The sequence below is a fragment of the Callorhinus ursinus genome, unplaced genomic scaffold (genome assembly GCF_003265705.2).
Source record: "Callorhinus ursinus isolate GAN/ISIS: 27379988/994484 unplaced genomic scaffold, GSC_fseal_2.0 scaffold56, whole genome shotgun sequence".
Lineage (NCBI taxonomy): Eukaryota > Metazoa > Chordata > Mammalia > Carnivora > Otariidae > Callorhinus > Callorhinus ursinus.
This window is the reverse complement of record NW_027397118.1, coordinates 8,813,671-8,836,717: the sequence shown is the minus strand read 5'-3', so window position 1 is coordinate 8,836,717 and position 23,047 is coordinate 8,813,671. Positions and strand designations below refer to the sequence as shown.

The following is a 23,047-nucleotide window of genomic DNA, read 5'->3' as shown; positions in this document are numbered from 1 at the left end:
CCTGTGACTAGTGTCAAAGTGGGGGTGGTTTTGTGGGACTGAGCCTTTAACCTTTTAGGTCCTAAGTTCAAATTCAGCTCTGACACTTATTAGCTATGTGATCTTCACAAGTAGCCCATATCTCTGAACGTCAGTATTCCTATCTATGTAATGAAGATCACAGTGATAAGTATGTCATAGGGTTGTTCTGAGCTTGTATGAGACAACGCAGTAAAGTACTTAGCACAGTGTCTGGACACATTAAAAATGCTTAATAAATATCAGCTATAATTTTAAAAATATTTTTATTAATAAAGAAAGCTTTGTACCAGGCCACCCTGGTGCTAAACCCACATCACAGATAATGTTCTAGGTAAATATCTATGCCTATTTCCCCAGGCATAAAATAAGAAACACATTGGGGCGCCTGGGTGGCTGAGCTGGTTAAGCGTCTGCCTTCAGCTCAGGTCATGATCCCAGGGTCCTGGGATAGAGCTCCGCGTCGGGCTCCCTGCTCAGCGGGAAGCCTGCTTCTCCCTCTCCCACTCTCCCTGCTTGTGTTCCCTCTCTCGCTGTCTCTCTCCATCAAATAAATAAAATCTTAAAAAAAAAAAAAGAAGAGACACATTTCCTTTCTTAAAACACAGAGGGGTCTGAAGAATGAACAAGAACTAGAATTTAAAAGCCAAAAGAATAGGGACGCCTGGGTGGCTCAGTCGTTAAGCATCTGCCTCCAGCTCAGGTCATGATCCCAGGGTCCTGGGATCCAGTCCCACATTGGGCTCCCCGCTGAGTGGGGAGTCTGTTTCTCTCTCTGCCTGCCACTTCCCCTGCTTGTGCTCTCTCTCTGACAAATAAATAAAATATAAATAAATAAAAGCTAAAAGAATAAATGAGAGCTACAAAGCATAAGGCCTTGCATAAATATTTTTTCTCTTGAGTTCCTAGGTCCTGAAAATATTTTGCAAGCCTCTCTAGGTGAAAGATTCTTTTTTTTTTTTTAAAGATTTTATTTATTTATTTGAGAGAGAGAGAGTGAGAGACAGCACGAGAGGGAAGAGGGTCAGAGGGAGAAGCAGACTCCCCGCTGAGCAGGGAGCCCGATGTGGGACTCGATCCCGGGACTCCAGGATCATGACCTGAGCCGAAAGCAGTCGCTTAACCAACTGAGCCACCCAGGCGCCCTAGGTGAAAGATTCTGTGGCTTCATGAAGAAAATATCTGGGGAAAGGTAGAGAGGGAACCAGCTGGAAATATTGATTCGAGCCATTGCTTAATATTTTGTCTGCGCTTTAAGGCACTGAACGGCTAAAGTCACTGAATTTGCTGCTCAGGATTCTCTTTATGTTGGTCCCTTGGACTGTTTCTCAAATCTTTCCCAACTGTCTTTGACTAAAGAAGTAAAGTCAAAGAGTTCATATCCCTGCAGGATCAGGAAGCAAGCAATCAAGGAATGTGGAACAACAAACACACTCTGAATGAAAGAGGTTGTATTTGCTCCTGAAGCTTATACAATTGCTCTTTCTCATTCGCTCCTCTACCCTTTCCTCTGCTCATGCTCCAATACCTCCTGGATTTCCTTGAGTCGGTTGCTAAGACCACAACATGCTGCCTCTGCTTTGAAATGTTATCAGTGCAATACTGAACTCTAAAGACTGCTTTTGTGAAATGTGTTTATTCTGTCTCCATCTCTAAATTACACTTATGCTGAACATGTTAGTTGCCTTGTCTAGCTTGACTTTGTATCTTTACAAGTTTATCTTTAACCCACTTTGCTCCTCATTTTGAAAGCTTTACTGATATGTGTGTTCTGGCTATTAGCTCAACTCAACTAATATTTGCTTGTTAGGGAGGCAATAGTTTGACACAAATTGACTCAGAGCAGATGGGATCTCAACAAAATACCCCCGGGCGCCTGGGTGGCTCAGTCGTTAAGCGTCTGCCTTTGGCTCAGGTCATGATCTCAGGGTCCTGGAATCAAGTCCCACATCGGGATCCCTGCTCCGCGGGAGGCCTGCTTCTCCCTCTCCCACTCCCCCTGCTTGTGTTCCTGCTCTCGCTATCTCTGTCTCTGTCAAATAAATAAATAAAATCTTAAAAAAAAAAATACCCCCTAATTTTCTAAAATTTCAAGCCTTTGACTTAAAAAAAAAAATGAGGCCTTCCTTTCGAAAGGGAATCATTGAAGAGCAAGGATGGGTGCTGTCTGGTATGTGGCAGAGAGAGATGGAGAAGCCTGGCCAAACGCCTCCCAGAAACGCTCAGTAGCCATCTCTGAAACAGGCCATAAGCATTCTAAGATTTACATTGTTTCCCTTTTATAATTTTCTTGCAATATACAGGAAATCCTTGTGATTATTTTTTATTATGGTAAAATATACATAATAAACACTTTGCTATTTTGAGCATTTCTAAGTGTACAGTCAGTGGCATTGAGCACATTTACATTCTTCTTTTTTTTTTTTTAAGATTTTATTTATTTGACAGAGACACAGCAAGAGAGGAAACACAAGCAGGGAGAGTGGGAGAGGGAGAAACAGGCTTCCCAAGGAGCAGGGAGCCCGATGCGGGGCTCAATCCCAGGACCCTGGGATCATGACCTGAGCTGAAGGCAGACACTTAACAACTGAGCCACCTAGGCGCCCCACATTTACATTCTTCTGTAACCATCACCACCATCCATCTCCAGAACATTTTCATCATCTCAAACTGACACTCTGTACCCATTAAACAACTTCCCATTCCACCTTTCCCCCAGCCCTTGGTAATCTAATTTCTGTTTCTATAAATTTGCCTATTCTGGGTGCCCTTTATAGAAGCGGAATCACAATAATTGTTCTTTTGTGCCTGCGTAATGTGCCTCTGTCCTTTCTACTTAGCATAGAGCGTCTTTACGTTTCATTTATGTTGCAGCATGTGTCAGAATTTCCTTCCTTTTAAAGATCGAATAACATTCCATTACATTTTGTTTACCCAATCTTCTGTCAAGGGACAGTTGGATTGTTTCCACCTTTTGGCAATTGTGAATAATGCTTTTATGAACATAAGTGTACAAATAACTGTTCAAGTCCCTGCCTTCAGTTTCTTTGTGAATGCAGTTTACCCAGTAGGTGGAATTCTATGTTTGTGTTTTTAAAACTTATTTTTATTTTTATCATTATTTTTTAAAACACTGATAATACATTAAGCAAAAAAAAAATTAGTCACCAATAAACCCACCACTCAAGGTGGTAGAGTGTCACCATTAACAGTAGAGTGTTTATTCTTTCAGACTTTCTAATCTACCCTAATATCCACAGGGAAAAGAAACTTTAAAAATATCATTTTAGGGCACCTGGGTGGCTCAGTTGGTTAAGCGACTGCCTTCGGCTCAGGTCATGTGATCCTGGAGTTCCAGGATGAGTCCCGCATCAGGCTCCCTGCTCAGCAGGGAGTCTGCTTCTCCCTCTGACCCTCCTCCCTCTCATGCTCTCTGTCTCTCATTCTCTCCCTCTCAAATAAATAAATAAAATCTTTAAAAAAATAAAATAAAATAAAAATATCATTTTAGGGGCACCTGGCTGGCTCAGTCTGTAGAGCAGGCAATTCTTGATCTTGGGGTCGTGAATTCAAGTCCCATGTTGGGAGTAGAGTCTCCTGAAAGAAAGAAAGAAAGAAAGAAAGAAAGAAAGAAAGAAAGAAAGAAAGAACGAAAGAACGAAAGAAAGAAAAAAGAGGGGAGGGAGGGAAGAAGGAAGAAAGAGGGATCATTTTATTAGTCTTTCTAGCTCCAGGCCATCTTGGGCTGCTCTGGGTGGGGGCCATCCAACTCCAATGGCAGGAAGGTGGTGGCCACAAAGAAGATGAAAAAGTCACTGGAGTCATCAACTTTAGGCTCTAACTCATTAAGAAAAGTGAAAAGTACATGCTGGGGTACAAACAGACTGTGATGATCAGACATGGTAAAGCAAAACTGTTCATCCTCGCCAACAACTGCCTGGTCTTGAGGAAATCTGAAATACAATACTGCACATGTTGGCCAAAACTGGTGTCCATCACTAAAGTGGCAATAATACTGAATTGGGCACAACATGTGGGAAATATTACAGAGTATGCATTCTGGCTATCATCAACCCAGGTGACTCTAATATCATTAGAAGCATGCCAGAACAGACTGGTGAAAAGTAAATTGTGCAAAATCTTTCTTTCTTTCTTTCTTTTTTTTAAATTTTTTATTGTTATGTTAATCACCATATATTACATCATTAGTTTTTGGTGCAGTGTTCCATGATTCATTGTTTGTTCATAACACCCAGTGCTCCATGCAGAACGTGCCCTCCTCAATACCCATCACCAGGATAACCCATCCCCCTCCCCCCTCCCCTCTAGAACCCTCAGTTTGTTTTTCAGAGTCCATCATCTCTCATGGTTTGTCTCCCCCTCTGACATACTCCCCTTTTCTTCCTCTCCTGTTATCTTCTTCTTTTTCTTTTTTCTTAAAATATGTTGCGTTATTTGTTTCAGAAGTACAGATCTGTGATTCAACAGTCTTGCACAATTCACAGCGCTCACCGTAGCACATACCCTCCCCAATGTCTATCACCCAGCCACCCCATCCCTCCCACCCCCAACCACTCCAGTAACACTCAGTTTGTTTCCTGAGATTAAGAATTCCTCATATCAGTGAGGTCATGTGATACATGTCTTTCTCTGATTGACTTATTTCACTCAGCATAACACCCTCCAGTTTGTGCAAAATCTTTCTTTAATAAAACTGGCCTGAGCTTGTTTTAAAACTGTTAAATATATAAATATATATTTATAATTAAAATATATAAGTATATATATTTAAATATATAATTTTAATTCTCTCAGCAACCCTCTGAGGAAGACACTGTCTTCACCTCACTGACAGGTAAGGACACTGAGGCTCAGTGAGCAGAGTTTTGCAGCTGTGACTCAGGAAGTCAGTTGGGTTGGAAGGGGAGGCTGGAATGTCTTCAAGCTAGAGCCAGTAACCCAGAAATCAGGAAGAAATGCAGGTCGTTCTGCAGATGAGGAGGCTAAGGCCAAAGAAGAGGACAGCGCTGGCTCAAGGTCACACAACAGATAGTGACAGATTGGGAACCGGAATTCAGAACTCTCTGATCAGTGCTTTTCCCACTATGATACTGCCTAGCCTTGCATTGTACCTGTGGTTCTCAAAATTTGGTGCACACCAAAATCCTGATGATAGGAGGGGTGCTCAGCTGGCTCAGTCAGTTAAGAGCTGGACTCTTGATTTTGGCTCAGGGTCATGAGATTGTCCAGCTCTGAGCTGAGCACGGAGCCTGATTAAGATTCTCTCTCTTCCTCTGCCCCACCCCCGCTCATGCTTTCTCCAAAAAAAAAAAAAAAAATTTTTTTTTTTTAATTAAAATTCCCGATTATATGGCGCCTGGGTGGCTCAGTTGGTTAAGCGACTGCCTTCAGCTCAGGTCATGATCCTGGAGTCCCGGGATCGAGTCCCACATCAGGCTCCCTGCTTAGCAGGGAGTCTGCTTCTCCCTCTGACCCTCTTCCCTCTCGTGCTCTGTCTCTCATTCTCTCTCTCTCTCAAATAAATAAATAAATAAAATCTTTAAAAAAAAAATAAATAAAATTCCTGATTATAGGAAAATCCCTGGGCAAACCCACCCCTAGAGTTTCAGAACCAATAAGTCTGGAATTGGCACTTCAGGCAAACATTCAGGAGCTCCTTAGATAATACTTTAGAATCATTGTCCTGGGCCAAGACATTTGTTTATTGGGGGCATCAACTTTCACCCAGCTCCCCAAGTGTTCTTGGGAGCAAGAGATCAAGAGTTTCCTCTAGGGTGCCTGGGTGGCTCAGTTGGTTAAGTGACTGCCTTCGGCTCAGGTCATGATCCTGGAGTCCTGGGATTGAGTCCCACATCAGGCTCCCCCTTCTCTGTAGGGAGTCTGCTTCTCCCTCTGCCTCTGCCTGCCACTCCCCCTGCTTGTGCTCACTCTGTCTCTCTCTCTCTCTATGTCAAATAAATAAATAAAATCTTAAAAAAAAAAAAAAGAGTTTCCTCTAAGTCACCCAAGCACCCAGCTTGAGCACGATCTGACATTCTGGAAGGTCTTCCATCCCCCCTGTAGCCCCATAATGCCCATCTGTTTTTCTTGGAAGACCCTCTTACTTTCTGTTTCGCAGAGTGGAACATCCCTCACTGACTCCAAGAACTGGCCACTCTGCCTTGGTGGGGGCTACCTTTCCCGTACTTACTATGCACTGCCCTTCTGCTGGACTGCAACCACCTCCAGAGCACAGACCTTATAGAGTCTACTTCATTCATTCATTTATTCATTCAACAAAAATTTACTGAGAACTTCTGTGTGACAGGTGATATACTAGATTCTGGGGATGCAGAAGAACCTGGCCGTTTCTCATCATTCCCTAGTCCAGGCCAACACTGGACTTTGTTGGTGCCACAGTTCATCCTCCTGCACCCTCAACTGCCCCTCTCCAATCCATCCTCATGCCACAGAATTTTAAACATGAATATGATCATGTGACTCCCCTACCCTAAGCCCTCCAGAGGCTTCTAATTGTTCTTAGGATGAAAACTGAAATTCTCACATTTAGGACTTAGGCTGCCTGTTCTAAATCACTCACCTCTGACCCTTGTCTTCCAGCCCTGCTTCTCTCCCTCACTGTCTGCCCTGCAGTCACCCTAGCCTTCTTGGAGCTCCTTGGCGGTCCCTGGGTTGGGACATTTTATGCCTCTTCACTCACACTGAGGTGGAGTGTGAGGTGCAAGATGGATATTAGGGATCTACTTCTGTAAGAGGAAGTGGGAGGCAGCAAGATTGAGCAAAAAAAGAAAAACCGTGAAGCAGGCCTGCCAAAGCCTCAGCCAACCTCCTGGGGAAGCCTTGGAGCAAATACTGCTCCAGCACTTGCTGAGTCTTGCCCAGTCGCTGAGCCTAGGTTCTCCTGTTAGGGTGTGATGGCAACCTTAGGCCAGGCAGTTCTGTGCAAGTGAGGCAGACCCTGATGGCACTGGCAGGCGGAGGCTGGCTATGGACCACACCCCTTGGTTGAAGGCAAATTCTCCCCTGCCTTTTTTTTTCAGGCAAGGTTTCCCTTGATGAGTGAGGGCATATCCCTGTGTCTACCACACCCATCAGTACCGCTACCCCTTATCATCCTGCCAGGCTTCTCTGGGCAGTTCTTTTTTTTTTTTTTTTAAGATTTTATTTATTGGGCGCCTGGGTGGCTCAGTTGGTTAAGCGACTGCCTTCGGCTCAGGTCATGATCCTGGAGTCCCGGGATCGAGTCCCGCATCGGGCTCCCTGCTCAGCAGGGAGTCTGCTTCTCCCTCTGACCTTCCCCCCATCTCATGTGCTTTCTCTCTCATTCTCTCTGTCTCTCAAATAAATAAATAAAATCTTTAAAAAAAAAGATTTTATTTATTTATTTGATAGAGAGAGAGAGCAAGAGCAGGAACACAGGCTGGGGGAGTGGGAGAAGGAGAAGCAGGCTTCCTGCAGAGCAGGGAGCCCGATGCGGGGCTCGATCCCAGGACCCTGGAACCATGACCTGAGCCGAAGGCAGACGCTTAATGACTGAGCCACCCAGGCGCCCCTCTGGGCAGTTCTCATAGGCTACTTCCTCTGGGAAAACTTCAGTCAGACTTCTGGGCTATAAGTACTCATAACTGTCCTTTTTCTCCCCAGCAGTTATCACAGTTTGCAATCACACGCTTGTGTGTGTGCTTATCTAATGGGTGCCTGCCTTTCCTAAGAAATTGTATGTCTGTGTAGGCAAGGACCATCTGTGTGACTCACTATAGTCCTGGAACTCAGTTCAGCACCTGGCACACGGGAGGTGCTCAGTGAAAACTTGTTGAGGAATGACGACTAGTACCATGTCTTGCAAACAAATGACTCTCCCAACTGTGTGGGTCGTCAAGGACTTGTGTATTTGGAGCTCTCACCCAGCTCATAGGGAGGACTTTCATGACTGTTTCTTTCTTTTTTTTTTTTTAAGATTTTATTTATTTATTTGAGAGAGAGAGTGAGAGAGAGAGAGAGAGAGCCGAAGAGGGGTAGGGTCAGAGGGAGAAGCAGACTCCCCGCTCAGCAGGGAGCCCGATGTGGGACTCGATCCCGGGACTCCGGGATCATGACCCGAGCCGAAGGCAGTCGCTTAACCAACTGAGCCACCCAGGTGCCCCCTCATGACTGTTTCAATCAGGTTTTATCTTTAATATTTAGAAACCTGCTCCTGCCCCACCCCAATCTGGTGTAGGGGCAAAATTAAGGCAAAGTTCACTCTATTGCCACCATCATTATCACAACCACCACCCAAAAGCCTTTCTAGGGTTCAGTGCATTGCAATGGCAGTGCAAATTTCCAAACCCAGAGAGCTACACAAGCCTGGTCCCTGCATGTATGGACTGAAGCGCTGGGTTAGAAATCACAGTCCGTGCTCTGCATTTGACTGTGCCACCTGAATAAGTCACCTAATCTCTCTGAGCTTCATCTGCAAGATGGGGATAATGCCTGCCTTTTTCACTTCACTGATGTCTATCAGGTTCAAATGCAGTGATAAGTATGAAAGTACTCTATAAATTGTAAAGTGTGGTTCACAAGAAAGAAAGGGAGCTTTCTTCTCGTGCAGGCTGGCAAAGGACATGATTGGGACATTAATTTGTTTTCTACAATGATGACGTGTGAGCCCATGTCGATGGACTGTGTGCTAGGCATTGTTTTTCCCAGTTTTGCAAATGGATTTGTGCTCACCTTTCTATGCCCACCCACCCTCCCCGCTCCCCTGCCCTTTCTGATCTGGGGTGGAGACAACAGGAAGTACACCGACCCTTGGGTGAACAGTGAGGGACTGTGTTTACATCATATGCGGGTCAAGGTTAAATGTGTTTTAGAGGAAGACGAGTGTGTGGGTGTGTTTCTCCACAACTGGGCAGCGCAGGTGAGAACGTGATGTTGAAGGCAGTGGAATCCTTAGAGAAGCCAAGCTCCCTGGGGGGAATGTCTTACCTGGAGGCTGAATACCTGGCCACTGGGACAGAGGCCGGGAAGGAGGCAGTATCCGCGTAGGTGCTAGGGGTGGAACCATTGATCAGAAGTCCAAATAACTGTCCTTGGTGGGCAAGCCAGTTTGCTAACATAGGAATATTCAGAGAGATTTTCATTTCTGCTGCTCCCTCAATTCCCTTTTCCCCTTTATTGGTAATCAACTTATTTAATCCAAGTATATGGCATTCTCTTGACAAGGATGAGTAAGACTGACCCACAGCACTAGGTTCCAAACTCTTGGCTTTTTCAGAGTTACCTCACTGAACTATCTTCGCAGTCCCAAGAGGTCCCCCCATTTTACAGATGGGGAAACTAGGCTTACAAATGCTAAGTAACAGCCAAGAGGTAAGTGATTATATGTATCTATGTTCAAACCCAGATTTTCTAGTACCTTTTCCCCTACACTGCTGTGTTTACGTGTCCCTTGCCCCCTACTTCCATAAATCTAATATTGAGTGTGTGTGTTTGTTGGGGTGAGGGAGCTTTGGGGTCTTTTTCTGCAGGAAAACACCTAGACACAGAATTTCCAAGAGGGGAAGGGACCTTAGGGGTCATTTAATCCAATTTACTTTGCCAATAGAGAATCTGAGGCCCAGAGAGGGAAAGTGACTTCTCCCACATGACCTCTGGATTTTGGTGTCTCAGACCTGGTGTCTTCCATTCTGGCTCTTGCCCTGCACTCACTCTGGGGGTGCCAAGGTGCCTTTTCCTGGTAATACCTTTGCCAAAAAAAAAAAAAAAAAAAGCTACCCTATGCTGAGCATTCATTCTTCAACAAATATTTACTAGTTCCTACCTATCGGCCAGGAACGCTTACAGGTGCTATGAATAGAATGAATAGGAAAAACTGCCCTTCTGGAGCTTACATGGTGAATGCAGGAGGTAGACCATAAGCCGGTAAGAGGTATCTAAACAAGATAACTTCAGATACTTGCAAGAAAATAAAGAGGTAATGAAGGTAGGGAAGTGCTACAGATGAAGTCAGGAAAAGCCTGACCACCTGGTACATGCCTGGTGCTGGTCCTTTAATTCTCACAATCCTTAGAGGCTAGGGTCAGACCTCCGCTTTGCTGACAAGGAAACTGACGTTCAGAAGGGTAAGAAGTGGCAATCAAGTCCCGAACTCCTAAGCTCCACTTCCTACCAGCCCCCGTTGAGCTGCCACTGCCACCTTCGGGCCCTGGATGATGAAACCCGAGGCGAGGACTGCACCATCTCTCAGCCTGTCTCCTCGCAGGTGTTGGATAGTGCGGGGGGGGGGGGGGGGGGGCGTGAGGGGGTGGGATGCGGCTCCAAGGAGACACGGCAAATAGCTCTAAATTCGTAGAAGGCTGAAAGAACAGCCCCTGGCCCTGCCCCAGCCCAACTCTCCAGCCCCTCAGCGGGGACAAAGGAGCCCGCCCAGCCCCCGGCGAAGTCTGAAGACCGTTCCCGCCTCTGGCCCGGCCCCCTATCAGGCCAGCGCGGAGCACTATGGGACTTGTAGTTCAGCCAGCTCTCTACATCGGCTCTGGAAGAAGACTGGGGAACTACAAGGCCCAGGAGCCAGTGGGCAGGTCCGGGGCGGACCCGCCGGCTGTGGGTGTGCGAGCGCAGGGGGCCGGGCGGTGCGGGCGCTGGGCGCTGAAATGCGGCTGCGGGTGCCGAAGCCCCGGGCCAGTTTTAGGCGCGCGCGGTAGCTGGGCGCAGCGAGGGTTGGCCAGGCGGCGGCGACAGGCACGTTGCATGCGTGCATTGGGCGCAGCTTTTGCAGAAATTGCTTTGGCTCTGCAGTAGCGCGGTGGAGGGTCCGAGTCACCGGGGGATGGGCACCCGGCCCCGGAGCCAGGCTGGCACCGCTCGCTGAAAGGGCCCTTGGCTGGGCTTGGGGGTGGGGGCACTGGTGCCCGCCGTGGACTGTGCGCGACGTGTTTATTCTTTTTCTTGTAGTGTCAAGGTTTCCCTGGACGGGCGCGCGATGCAGCGGGCAGCGGCACTGGTCCGGCGGGGCTGCTGCCCCCGGACCCCGGGCCCGTGGGGCCGTAGTCAGAGCAGCGCAGCCGCCGAGGCCTCGGCAGTGCTCAAGGTGCGGCCCGAGCGGAGCCGGCGCGAGCGCATCCTTACGCTTGAGTCCATGAACCCGCAGGTGAAGGCTGTGGAGTATGCGGTGCGGGGACCCATCGTGCTCAAGGCCGTCGAGATCGAGCTCGAGCTGCAGCGGGTGAGCGCGGGCGCCGCGGCCCGCCGAGCGGGAGGGCCTAGGGAGGCTACCGTCGCCGAATCGCGCGGGGGTCGGGGGGAGGGAGAGCAGTAGCTATCCGCGGCTGGGGTCCACCCGCTGGGGCTTCCTCCCACCCGGGTGGCCAGCTTCTTCATTCAGCCAAGGTTGGCTAAAACAAGAATGCCCTCCTCCCATCCCTTCACCCACTGGTTCCCGGCACCTGGCACAAAGTAAGGCCCTCAGATACGGTTCACTTGTTGAACTGAATTCTTCAATTATAATTGAGCGACCGGTAGTGCCAGGCACTGCACGTTATGTGGCTGTCCTACCCGCGGTGGAACCAAGATCCATGGGGGGAGGGCTACAACCAGCAGGAAATAAATAAGAGAATTTCAGATAGTGAATAAGTGCTTTGAAGAAAGTAAAATGGAGGAATGGTGTAAGGCGGTGCTGGATGGGAGTGTTGGGAAGGATACCATGTTAGGTAGGGGAGGGAGGAAGGCTCTAAGACTTGGGTTTGTTCCCAAAGCTTTTTTCTTTCTGAGGCCTTTTGGGTCATTCTGCCAGTAGTGGTTCCATGACAAGAGTGGAGGTGTGGAGGAGGGTCCTGACAATTCCTGCCTTTAGGCCCCTCACTGAAACCTTGATTGGCCGCCACAGTTTGTTCTCTGGGGATGCACTCATCCCCAGTGGGTAGTCAAAATCTTGAGCCTTTGGGGCCTTGGTAGGAAAACTGTGGTGCTTTCTTTCTGGCTGGCTGGGATCTTGGCTTTAGTTTGTAGTTGCATGTAAAAGTGCCCGCATCCCCAGGAGTGATTTCTCTCTTCCTACAACCAGGGTGACTGGGTGTGTTTAAGAGCTACCTCTGTAAGACACCAGTTCTAACCTGAGTGGAATTGAGGAGGCCGAGTCAAGAGTGGCAATGTAAAAAAAAAGAAAAAAAAAAGGCAAATACTCCTAAGATTTGTAATATCTTTTTTTTTTTTTAAAGATTTTATTTGTTTATTAGAGAGTGAGCGAGAGAAGCAGCATGAGAGGGGAGAGGGTCAGAGGGAGAAGCAGGCTCCCAGCTGAGCTGGGAGCCCAATGTGGGACTCGATCCCAGGACTCCGGGACCATGACCTGAGCTGAAGGCAGTTGCTTAAACAACTGAGCCACCCAGGCGCCCAGATTTGTAATATCTGATGAAACAACTGCTTGCTTAAGATAGTTCTAGCCCAGAATGCGGGTGGGGGAGGGTTCCTTGATCTTGTTCTCAGAGGCTCTAGACTGGGTGACTCTGGGGCAAGTTGATCACTTAGTGTCCCTTGAACGCATGGGAGGAAGCAGTGGTGGGATGCCCAGTTCTCCAGGCTGAAAATAGTGAGCTGAACAAGTCAGAGTCCAGGGTCTCCCTCTGACTCCTTGCAGGGCTAAGTTTAAGGTTTGGCCCACAGAAGTCTGGCTCGGTTTCTGTGCTTCGCTGGCCTGAGGTGGGCCAGGCACCGAAAACATGAGTTTTGCCACTCTGCTCCTTGTGGCTCTCTGGCCGACTGGAGTTGCCTGTCCTTGAGACAATAGTCTCCCTGTTAAAACAAAGCTGAGATTAAATTGTTCTCGGCTTATCACTTTACAGCTAATTCCTCTGGTTTCAGAGCTGGTAAGGGCTCCAGGAATTGTCTCTATCTACCTTTTGCTAAATAGCGGCTTGGGTGTGGGCTCCATGAAGTATGAGGATGATTAGGACAGAAAGGTGTCCGTCTTTGTCTTCAGGAGGCTGACTGCCCTCCTGTTCTCTGGGTCTGAGCCTCTCCCCCACCAGTTCTTCAAGGACTGGTGGGATTTTTTAGCAGGCAGAGAAAAATGTGAGAGAATTCCACGTGGGAGCTGTGAGCAAAGATGGAAGGTTGGGAAGTTCTGGGCATTTGGGGCATGGATTGGTGCTATTTGAAGAGCACCATGGCAGGGGGATAGGGATGATAAATGAGACAGAAAAGGTGGGCTGGAGTCTTGGGTGCCGGGCTCAGGACTTTTCTGGTGCAGAGTGCGGGTTTTGGTGTGAAGTGGGGAACCATGAAGGTTTTCCAGCCCAGGGTATGGTTCCATGATTGAGGTGGACAAATTTCTTGGTCATTTAAGCTGGAAACACCCTGTGATTTCTGGGACAGACACCCCACATTCCCGTGGCTTACTCTGGAGTAAGTTGAGTTTTCTGTGCACCTGCTTTCTGGTGCTTTCATTCAAGCTCCTCCCTTCTCGTTTTATTCTCACTTTCCCCCGTCTAGGTGCTGGAGACATAGCTCAGCCAAGCCAGCATAGCCTCACTTAAACCTTTCATTTTGGGAGACAGCCTCTCTCTACTTTGCTAGCTTACACAGTGCCCCTTCTGAGAGAGCCATATTTTCCCAGTCATTTTTTTTTCTTTTTTTGGCTTGGCTGTGCACAGCGTCATTTTTTTTCTACCTTTGTTTTTTTTTTTTTTTTTTATAAAGATTTTATTTATTTATTTGACAGAGAGAGAGAGAGAGCACGAGAGCAGGAACACAAGTAGGGGGAGTGGAAGAGGGAGAAGCAGGCTTCCTGCCGAGCAGGGAGCCCGATATGGGACTCGATCCCAGGACCCTGGGATCATGACCTGAGCTGAAGGCAGACGCTTAACGACTGAGCCACCCAGGCACCCTCTACCTCTGTTTTGAAATGCAATGATCAAAACTGGACTGATGTTATAAAGGGTTTGATTGGGTAGAGATGGGATGGGTAAGGATTTGTAGGGTGACTTGGGGTGAATCTCATCCTCTCTGGACTTGGGTTTCCCTAGTCTATAAAAGGAGAGAGGTGGCTTGGTGGGCCTAGAGATTCCCCACCCCCCCCAACCCCTGCCCTGACTTTTGTACTGTCTTGTCCATCTGAAGGTGTCCTGGCCTTTGTGTTGCCTTTTGGTTCTGGTGTTTGACTTTGAGGTGGCTTGCTGGGTGAGCCCCATCCTTCCTTCTGTGATAGGAGTGGAAAATGCTCAGGAAAGCCTGAAGGAGGGAGGAGTAGTTGGCTAAGTGGGTGTGAACGGGTCCATTCTCCTCCCGTGCAGTCTGTGTGCTCTCAGGGAGGCCCTATTTCTCGCTGACAGCAGCTCCAAGCTCCAAGGGGGAGAAATGATTAGCTTTTCAGATCCTGGTGTTCACTGGGAGCAGCACTTAAAAATAAGCTGCAATTAGGAGTTTTGAAAAGATCTGTCAGTTCTTCCTCAACCTACTTCTTTTTTTCTTTATTGCAGGAGGGGAGGAAGTTGACACAAGTAGAGACACAGGAGTGGCTTTACTTCTATTTGTAAAGTACACACAGTTGGGGCAAAACATTCATAAATAGAGGGAAAAACTGATGATGACTGTTAACATCAGTTTGTACTGCATCTACACCAGTAAAAATGGAAGGTGCTAGATAGAACCTGGTTATAGTTAGCTGAGAACTAAGATCGGCAACCCTGGCTGTTCCAAGCACAGGTGGTGAAATCTCACTGGTCATTTTCTTTATAGAGTTTAGATGCTACTTTAAAATGAATTTGTAGTGTGGGCTTCTAATAGAAGAAACCCTCCACCACCCACCCCTGCCCAGGTCACCATGGACCTGCATCCTGGGCTTTGCTTTACGTGCTGTGGGCCTCAGAGAAGTCTCAGAGCACCTTGGCCTCAGTTTATGCCTCTGCAAAATGGGGCCAACTTATTTCTTCTAAAGACTAGTTTGTTTTTTTGTTAGTAATGATGCTTTGAAAACAGCTAGAAACCAGTTAGAACTCTTAAAGAGTCCTTTTCTCAAACTAATGAGAGTTGCTTGAGGAGAAGCGCCACGGGATGCCCTTTCCCTGCCTTCATGCTGAGCCTCTCTGGGTCTGGGAATGCATTCTGCAGGGTTGGCTCTGTCTTGCCTGGGCCTTAGCCTTGCCGTCATGAATTATCCTATTTGGAGCTCATCAGCTTTACTTCCTGCTTCTGCCCTGTGAGTCTCAGTTTCTACGGGTGACCCTCCCACAGACCCTCGGAGTTCAGGGTATTTCCCATCCCATGTGGACCTTGGTGGGACCTTGGGTACCCAGACCCAAGAAAAGAGATGCACAGTGTTACCAGACTTCTTGTCAGCAGGCCCTGAATTGGTTGAGCAGTGCAGTGGGCGGGCATGGGAAAGGAACCTCTAGAGCTCTGTTCCAGGATATAACTGCCCTACCAACCCCCCGCCACCACCACGTCACATGAAATGACAGGAGCCATCCCTTGCTCACGAAAGCCTTGAGCCTGTTAGAATCATCCTTGGGCCCTCAACCCTCCTAGTGATGTTGGACCTGTGAACTGGGAAGGACAATGATAGTCTTTTTCCTTCTCCTTGGTAACACCCTCAGAAATATGCCATCCTTGAACCTGAGGGCCTATTCCCTGATCCCTACTTAAGCTGAATGGTGTGGAAGGAGTTCCCCTGGGTAGGATCTTATCTCACTGCCCCAGAGGGAAGTAGCTCTGGGTGGAATGTATGCAAGTGGATTATCTAGATGTGCTCTAGGATACTGTGGGAGGAAACTGGGATGCTACCTGCTGACCTGACAGGCTCCTGGGGGCTGGGCTGAGGCAAGGTCACCATTGGGTGTGCCTACCAGGCCTGGATGAGTCACTCTGGGCAGGAGTCTGTCCCTGGCTCCTTGGTATTTCCCATCTCGTGTGGACCTTGAGTACCTAGAGATAGGAATCTGCCCAGAACAGTCTCCTCTATATGGGGGCCTGTGGCTGGGCAGGCTGGTCTGCTGCCCACAAGGGAGCAAGTCCTCCCCGCACCCCCAAGCTCATCCATCACAGCAAAATGTCAGGAGTCTGTGGGCACCCAGACTCAAGAAAGGAGATGCTCAGTGTTCCCAGGCTTCTTGTCAGCAGGCCTTGAATTTGGTTGAGCAGTGCAGGGGTCGGGCATGGGAAAGGAACATCCAGGGCTCTGTTCCAGGCATTTTCTCTCCCTGCATTGGGCTGGCTGAGGGCCCGCAGCTGTGTGTTGGTTCCTGGCCCTCGACTGTGACAGATTTTATCCCTCCCAAAGAATGGACTGTGCCCATACCATAGAAATTACCTGTATTCCGCTGGCCAGGCCTAGGGGGCTGTGGCAGTTCACAGGCTGACAGAGGGACCTGTGCGCGGAGCCCAGTCCGGGGCCAAGGGGTGGGTGGGTCCTGCCCCTTTGCACACTGTGGCCTGGCCCCTCCTCCACAACCCCCCTCCTGCCTCCTGCCCCTGGGGTGAGCCCTGGGGCCACATGCCTCACAGTCTGTCTCCAGGGCCCTGCTCTCACCCCTGTCCTAGCCCTGGAGCAGAGGGTGGTACCACCCATATGCCTTGGCCCTCAGGACACTTAAGCTGCTTTTCCCATGCACCCTGGGACCTCTTTTCATACTGACCAGCCCTGAAGAGCTCTGCAGAAGGGACACAGGGAATTAAAAGGCCTCTTCCCCCCATAAGCTTTTGGAGACTTATCAAGCCCTATTTATGAAGGTCCAGGGCCATTTCTGAGACACCCTCAGCCCGCTCTGTCCCCAACTCCATGCCTTCTTGCTCCAGAGCAGCCAGATATATGGGAGGGTCTTACGGGTGGCAGGGAAGGGTCAGGAAAACTGGTTTGCCGGCTACTTTCGGCCCTTAAGGTCACTGTGTTTTACTTAAGGTGTATATTACTGATTTTGAAAAGGGAAAGTTTTCTAAAGGTGCTTTTATTCCCACATTGTGGGAAATGGAGAAAAGACAAGGGTCAAAACCATAGAAAACAGGGAGGCAAGCCCTAAGAGACACTTAACTCTAGGAAACAAACTGAGGGTTGCTGGAGGGGAATGAGGTAACTGGGGGATGGGCATGAAGGAGGGCACTTGATGGAATGTGCACTGGGTGTTATATGCAACTGATGAATCACTAAATTCTACCCTTGAAACTAATAGTACACTATATGTTAACTAAACTGAATTTAAATAAAAAATTAAAAAAAAACATAGAATAGTATTTTTAAAACTTGAATTTAGCATGCCCTTGAGGAAAGGGCAGCTGGAGATGGGAAGCTGGCCAGGCCCTGTACCCAGGCCACCCCTCGGTCCCGCCACCTCCTTGCCCCAACAGCCTTCTTAACTCTACCCATGACCCTCTTGACCTTGTCCTTGGTCGGGCTTTGTAAGATGATGATGTGCGTTCCTAGTGTTTGTCTTGGGGAATCCTCCAGCCACCCTGGGAGGTCCTTGAACCTGCTGCTGATTGTTACTCTTCTGGTGGCAAATTATGGACTTATCAGGGAGCTCTGTGGAATCCCCACATTTCCAGATCCCCACAAACCTCCATCGAAAGTGCGTTTTCTCCACGGCAGCAGGGAGTCCCTTAGTCACTCCCCCACCCCCCAACACCCCCACTCCCCAGCGTTGAGGTTGGCAGGTGTCTTGAGTCCCTCTGGGACCTCCTCCCGGTGCTGAACACATTGCTCAGGCAGTGGCCACGAATTTGTTCTGCAGCCACTCTTTTTCCATCTCCGGTGACTTTTTTTTTTTTTTTTTAAGTGAAAATCAGCCCACATTCTTTATTCTGCAAAGCCAGGTTGCAAGGGAACAAGCCTAGAGGTCCCCACTGATGGGGGTCTTCTGGAGGGGCAGGGGGCCGTGGTGCCCCTGCCGTTTATTTAGGCTGTTGAGGCGTAACCGTGCTTGGGGGCGAGTTGTGGGAGCCTCTCCTTGAGGTTTGGGGGCCTCTGCTACTGACCCCTGCCTCCCACCACTTTTGCCACAAGGTCCTCTTTTTAGGCATCCCCCCCACGCCCCGGTTGACTGGTGACCATGGACCTGCAGCTGCTTCAGGGTGCTGTGGTAGCCCAGGAGAGCTCTTTAGCCTTCTCAGAAAGTGGGGGACGCTGAGCATAGTGGCTGAGAAGTCATCTTGGAGTCTGGCTTCAAATCCCTGTACTTGTATTTATCAATTATGTGATCTCTCTTAGCCTTTTGAAACCTCATTTTCCTCATTTGTAAAATGAAATTAATACTAGTTCTTCATGGGGTAGTGGTTAAGGTTAAATGGGGCAAGCCATGTCAAGGGCTTGACACTATGCCTGACACCTGGTAAGGCTCAAAATAGGAGTGTTTATTAATATCCTGTGGGGGCATTGCTTGGCCTCTGGAATCCAGGATCTGAGAGTCTCCAAGTAACTAACCACCTGTTGCCTTCTCTCTGCCCAGGGTATCAAAAAACCATTCACTGAGGTCATCCGTGCCAACATCGGGGACGCCCAGGCCATGGGCCAGCAGCCAATAACCTTCCTCCGACAGGTAAGCTGGCCCTCAGGAGCAGAGCCTGCCGGGAGAGCAGGAACTGGAGGCTGCTAGGGCCAGCCAGCTCCTCTCATCCCTGCTTCCTCCCCTGTCCAGCGCCCTCGGGACACAGCAGGCACCAGAACCTCACAGGGAGGTGCCATTAAAGTAGCAGCCCCCTCCAGTGCCTGACGTCGCCCAGGTCTCTCCCTCAGCCTCCTGCCCTTCCAAAGCTGTCTAGAATGCCTAGATTTATTGTGGGGTTACTCTTGTGTCCGAGGCTCCCAGGGATGCCCTTCCCTAGTCATGGTCTCTGATACCGAGTTTGGAGCTTGGGTCGATAAGCACATCAGAGGCAGCCTGAAGAGGTAGAGGCCCAGTGGGCTGGGAGGTGGTATGTGGGGGTGCGGGTACTTTGATCCCAGGTGAGACACCCCGAGTTTGAGTGTTGACTGCCACTTACCATCTGGGTGGCTTTGAGCAAGTACAGATCACCAGAGCCTGCCTTGGAGGACAGCTGGGGGCCCCAGAGCAACGCTGAGCATGAAGTGCCCACCCCTGGCCCAGCAGGAGAGTGTGGGGTTGGAGGCCACTGTCAGCTGCTCCTCTCCTGGCCGCCTCGCTGCTGTGACCCATCCTGCTCCGGGGGTCTGCAGGAGGCGGGTTTTATGCTCCAGCGTGAGCACCAGCCACAAGGATGCTGCATGGGCTGAAACTGGGGCATTGGTGGGCTGGAGGGGAAAAAACAGGGTGGGAAAATGCCATAGGGCCCCCTGAACAGAGGCTAGGACCAGCTGTGGCGAAAGCTGTTTTGCAGAGAATTGGAGCAAAATACGGCGCTTACGTGGTTAAGGTTCGCAGGCTTGGGCAAGCAGGGCAGCTGAGCACCAAAGGCCCCGGACCCTGCCCTACTCTCTGGGTGGAGGGGTGTGGGGACCTTACTTAGCTCAGGGAGTTCACACGGGGTCTGGGGGAAAGAACCAAGGCTGGCACTGACCTGAGGAACGTCCATTGGGCCTCCCCTCCCGTGGCCGCTGCTGCTGACCTCAGGCGCTCACCAGCTGCCTGGGCCCAGGATGGGGAAATGGATCAGACCAAACAGAGCAGCTTTGCCAGCGAGGCGGAGGCAGCAGGAGGCTGGAGGGCCCTGGCTATCCTAGAATCACGCAGCTCTGGAGGAAAGAGGCCAGAGCTGTTCCCCACACATGCCTGGGGCTCTGGGCAGGAATGTTGCCTCAGCCTTCCCTGGCTGGCTGACATGTTCCCAAATCCAATTCTGCCTCTGGCTGTGGCAAACCCAGCTTCTACCTGGTGCTGGCATCCTGCAGCCTTCACACTTGTTGCATCTTCACAAGTGCCTGTGGGAGGAGAGCAGAGGGTAGGCTGGGTCACTACCCATTGCACCAGTGAAGAAAAGCGAGGCTCCAAGAAGCCAGCTCCCACCTGAAGTCACCCAGCCGGTGTCAAGAGCCACGAGCCCTTATGTCCCCTCAGTGCTCTTGGCACAGTTCCTAAGCTACCAGCTTAGACTTGCCCTGTGAGCTGGGGTTTACCGGCACTTCTGCAAACATTTCCTTGCTTAATCCTCTTAATTTGTGAGGTTAGGGTGATTTTCTCTGTTACAGAGATGGGAAAGCTGACCGGGCTTTCAGTTCTGGCCAGGAAAGGAGATGATGGTGAGAAAAGGGGCAGGGGGTTGAGGGCATGCAGGAGGACACGCAGTCTGTGAGTTAGGGGTCTGTGCTTTCAGTTGGGGTTCACCTGCTTGCTCAGCCCTGGCCCCGGCTCAGGAGCCCCCTGGATCTTGTGGCCTTGGGTGTGTGAACTGCTGTCCTCTTTGGAAGAGTTGGGGCCAAGGACTGAGGGGCAGGCTCCTTCTGTTCCCTGCTCCTCTTCTGGCAGACCCCCTTTGGGTCCCAAGCCCAGGTCATGATGTAGTCCACCTTTCAGCATCTCTCCTGCTGCAAAGAGGCCAGCATGCTCCTCCCCATGCACCTCCAAGCTCCCCCAGGCTGGAGCCCTTGTACAGAGGCATGCACGTCCCAAAGTTGTCATCTTCACAGGGTCAATGCTTAGGGTCCTTGTGCCCGCCCCTCCTGGCGCTCTGGGGTGGGGGGTGCTGGGAGCCCAGCTTGCGCCTCTGTTCCCCCAGGTGATGGCACTCTGCACCTACCCAAACCTGTTGGACAGCCCCAGCTTCCCAGAAGATGCGAAGAAACGAGCCCGGCGGATCCTACAGGCTTGTGGCGGGAACAGCCTGGGTGAGGCCCCCCAACTAGCCAGGTCCCAGAGGGCATGAAGTGGGTTTCGAGGGCATGTGTTCTGAGCATGGGCCTGGGCCCTGGCCCCGAATGGAGAGTTATTCATGTGAGTGAGTGTGTGAATGTGTATGGCATGGTGACACACAGAGTAATGAAAAGTAGTCTTCCTCTTCCTGTCTGCCCTGTTCAGCTGCTGTTAGCTGGGCAGTGAGGTAAATGCCATCTTTTTGAGGACCAGGGCACTTGAGTTGCGAGAGCCTACATTGGCCTGGAGTTTGACTTTACACCTGGGAGCCAGCTTGAGTAACTGACCCTCTGTCAGAGCAGAGGGTTGGTTTGTTGTTTTTTTTTTTTTTAAAGATTTACTTATTTTAGAGAGAGAGCAGGAGGAGGGAGAGAATCCTCAAGCCAACTCCCTGCTAAGTGCAGAGCCTGATGAGGGGCTCGATCCCAGGACCCCGAGATCATGACCTGAGCTGAAATTAAGAGTCAGATGCTGGGGCGCCTGGGTAGCTCAGTTGTTAAGAGTCTGCCTTCGGCTCAGGTCATGATCCCGGGGTCCTGCGATCAAGCCCCGCATCGGGCTCGTTTCTCCGCGGGAAGCCTGCTTCTCCCTCTCCCACTCCCCCTGCTTGTGTTCCCTCTCTCGCTGTGTCTCTGTCAAATAAATAAAATCTTAAAAAAAAAAAAAATCAGAGGCTTACCTTGAGTCACCCAGGCGCCCCTCAGAGCAGAGGGTTTAACCCAGGGATGGGCCTCAGTGACGGGCCAGGTGAAGTGCGGTGCGAGGCTTTGTCCAGCCGTCTTGCCTGTCTGTCACCCCCACGGCAAGAAGTGGCAGGCAGTTCCTGGGGAAGGGGAGTGCTGTGAGATGCTTGTGAACCCCAGTTGGTGGCTTCCTTCCTTCTGACCGTGCTGTCCGCCCTCATCCCTTGTGTTCCCACCACCCCGGCCTTTGGCCTCTTTGCTGGAAGCCCACGCCCAGCCATCTGCCTCCTTATGGAGGGAGCACTCCATGGAGGGAGGCCCTGGAATTTGGCCCCCGTAGATGTGAAAATGATATTCTCTCTCCCTTTGCTGCTGAGATGTCTCTGGGCCTCTGGCTCTTTTCTCATCTCCTGTTCTTTGTTCTGTTTACTTTTGCCCCATTCCTTTGCCCCACGCCTACACAGGGGATCCAGCTTTCCTCACCCCAGGAAAAATAGTTGTCTTAGAGTTTTTTAGGACACGTGCCTGAATGTTCTGGAACGTGGGAGAGTGATTCTTGCGGCTTCTCAGCAGAGGATCAGCTACCTTTGGCCTCTCTGCTATCCCCCAGCCCCTCCCCTTCCTTTTTCTGCTGTTTCCCTTTAATGAGAGCCCTGTGCTTACTACCTTCCTTGCTGTGGTTGCTCCACCAGCCCTCTGTCCGAGTCTGGTCACTGTCCTTCAGGGTGTCCCTCTCAGGAAGGGGCCAGCTCCCCCTTGCTTTCCTGCCCGCCAGACTGGGGAAGGTGTGGGCCAGCACCTTGTGTGGCAAGGCCGAAACCACAAGCTGGCAGAGAACAACCTGACAGCCCAAACGCCCATGCTGCAGGCTCCTCTGTTCCTGCGCCCTCTGCCCAGCTCACAGGACAAACGCGCTTCTCAAAGACCCCGTGGCCATGGGCCTAAGATTCCTAGAAGCTGCAAGGAGAGGTGGGGGAGGGAGTATTGGCCTTCTGCATACCTGATGTGAATGTCTGGGGAAGTGGGAGGGGTTTTTTGTTCCCCGTAGGAAGTTTTCACCAAGTTTTTGCAACTCTTGTCAGCCAGGGCTGTGGGGAAGAGTTTGGGAGGCCACGTTCATGTGAGTCCCCTCTTGCGGTGTTGTAGCAAGAGGAAAGTTGGCCTGCGGGGTTTTGGGGACCTGCACTGAGTTCTCTCTGAGGACCCTATGAGGATAGATTAGGTGGGTACTCCCTGAGCCTCTCTCCTCCTTGAACTAGGAAGTACTCTACTCACCTCCTGGGCTTTTGAAGGAGGTTGACGTATGTGCTAAAGCCCCTTGTCAGGTGTGGAGAAGTGCTGTCCCTGGGGATCACCACCAGTCCCTGCCCATGGCAGGGGGTAGGGCAGTGTCATCCTGGGGGTGGTGCTCTGTTAACTAAGCCTACCAGCCCATAGAAGTAAGGGGAATGGAAAATGTCAGTATGCTCAGGGCGACCCCGACCCAGGTCGGGATTATTAAGTATGTAAACAAGGTCTTAGAGCTCATCTGGATGTGTTTTTTTTATCGCGCCC

The 23,047-nt window shown here is 50.1% G+C and overlaps 1 protein-coding gene and 1 pseudogene across 4 annotated transcripts in view; both read left to right on the top strand.

Moving 5' to 3' along the window:
* Window positions 1-2,174: 2,174 nt before the first annotated feature.
* Window positions 2,175-4,146, top strand: LOC141371099 (large ribosomal subunit protein eL30 pseudogene; annotated as a pseudogene).
* A 6,498-nt stretch (window positions 4,147-10,644) lies between these two features.
* Window positions 10,645-23,047, top strand: part of GPT2 (glutamic--pyruvic transaminase 2) — a 34,474-nt gene continuing 22,071 nt past the window's right edge. For 3 of the 4 annotated variants that reach the window (XM_025852439.2, XM_073884350.1, XM_073884348.1), the window contains exons 1-4: window positions 10,645-10,761; window positions 10,975-11,245; window positions 18,453-18,542; window positions 20,677-20,785. In XM_025852439.2, coding sequence (XP_025708224.1) covers window positions 11,003-11,245; window positions 18,453-18,542; window positions 20,677-20,785 — 442 coding nt within the window. In that variant the 5' untranslated portion in view covers window positions 10,645-10,761; window positions 10,975-11,002. Of the gene's footprint in view, window positions 10,762-10,974; window positions 11,246-11,374; window positions 11,476-18,452; window positions 18,543-20,676; window positions 20,786-23,047 lie in introns of those variants that run through there. The other variant, XM_073884351.1, reaches the window with a different exon arrangement.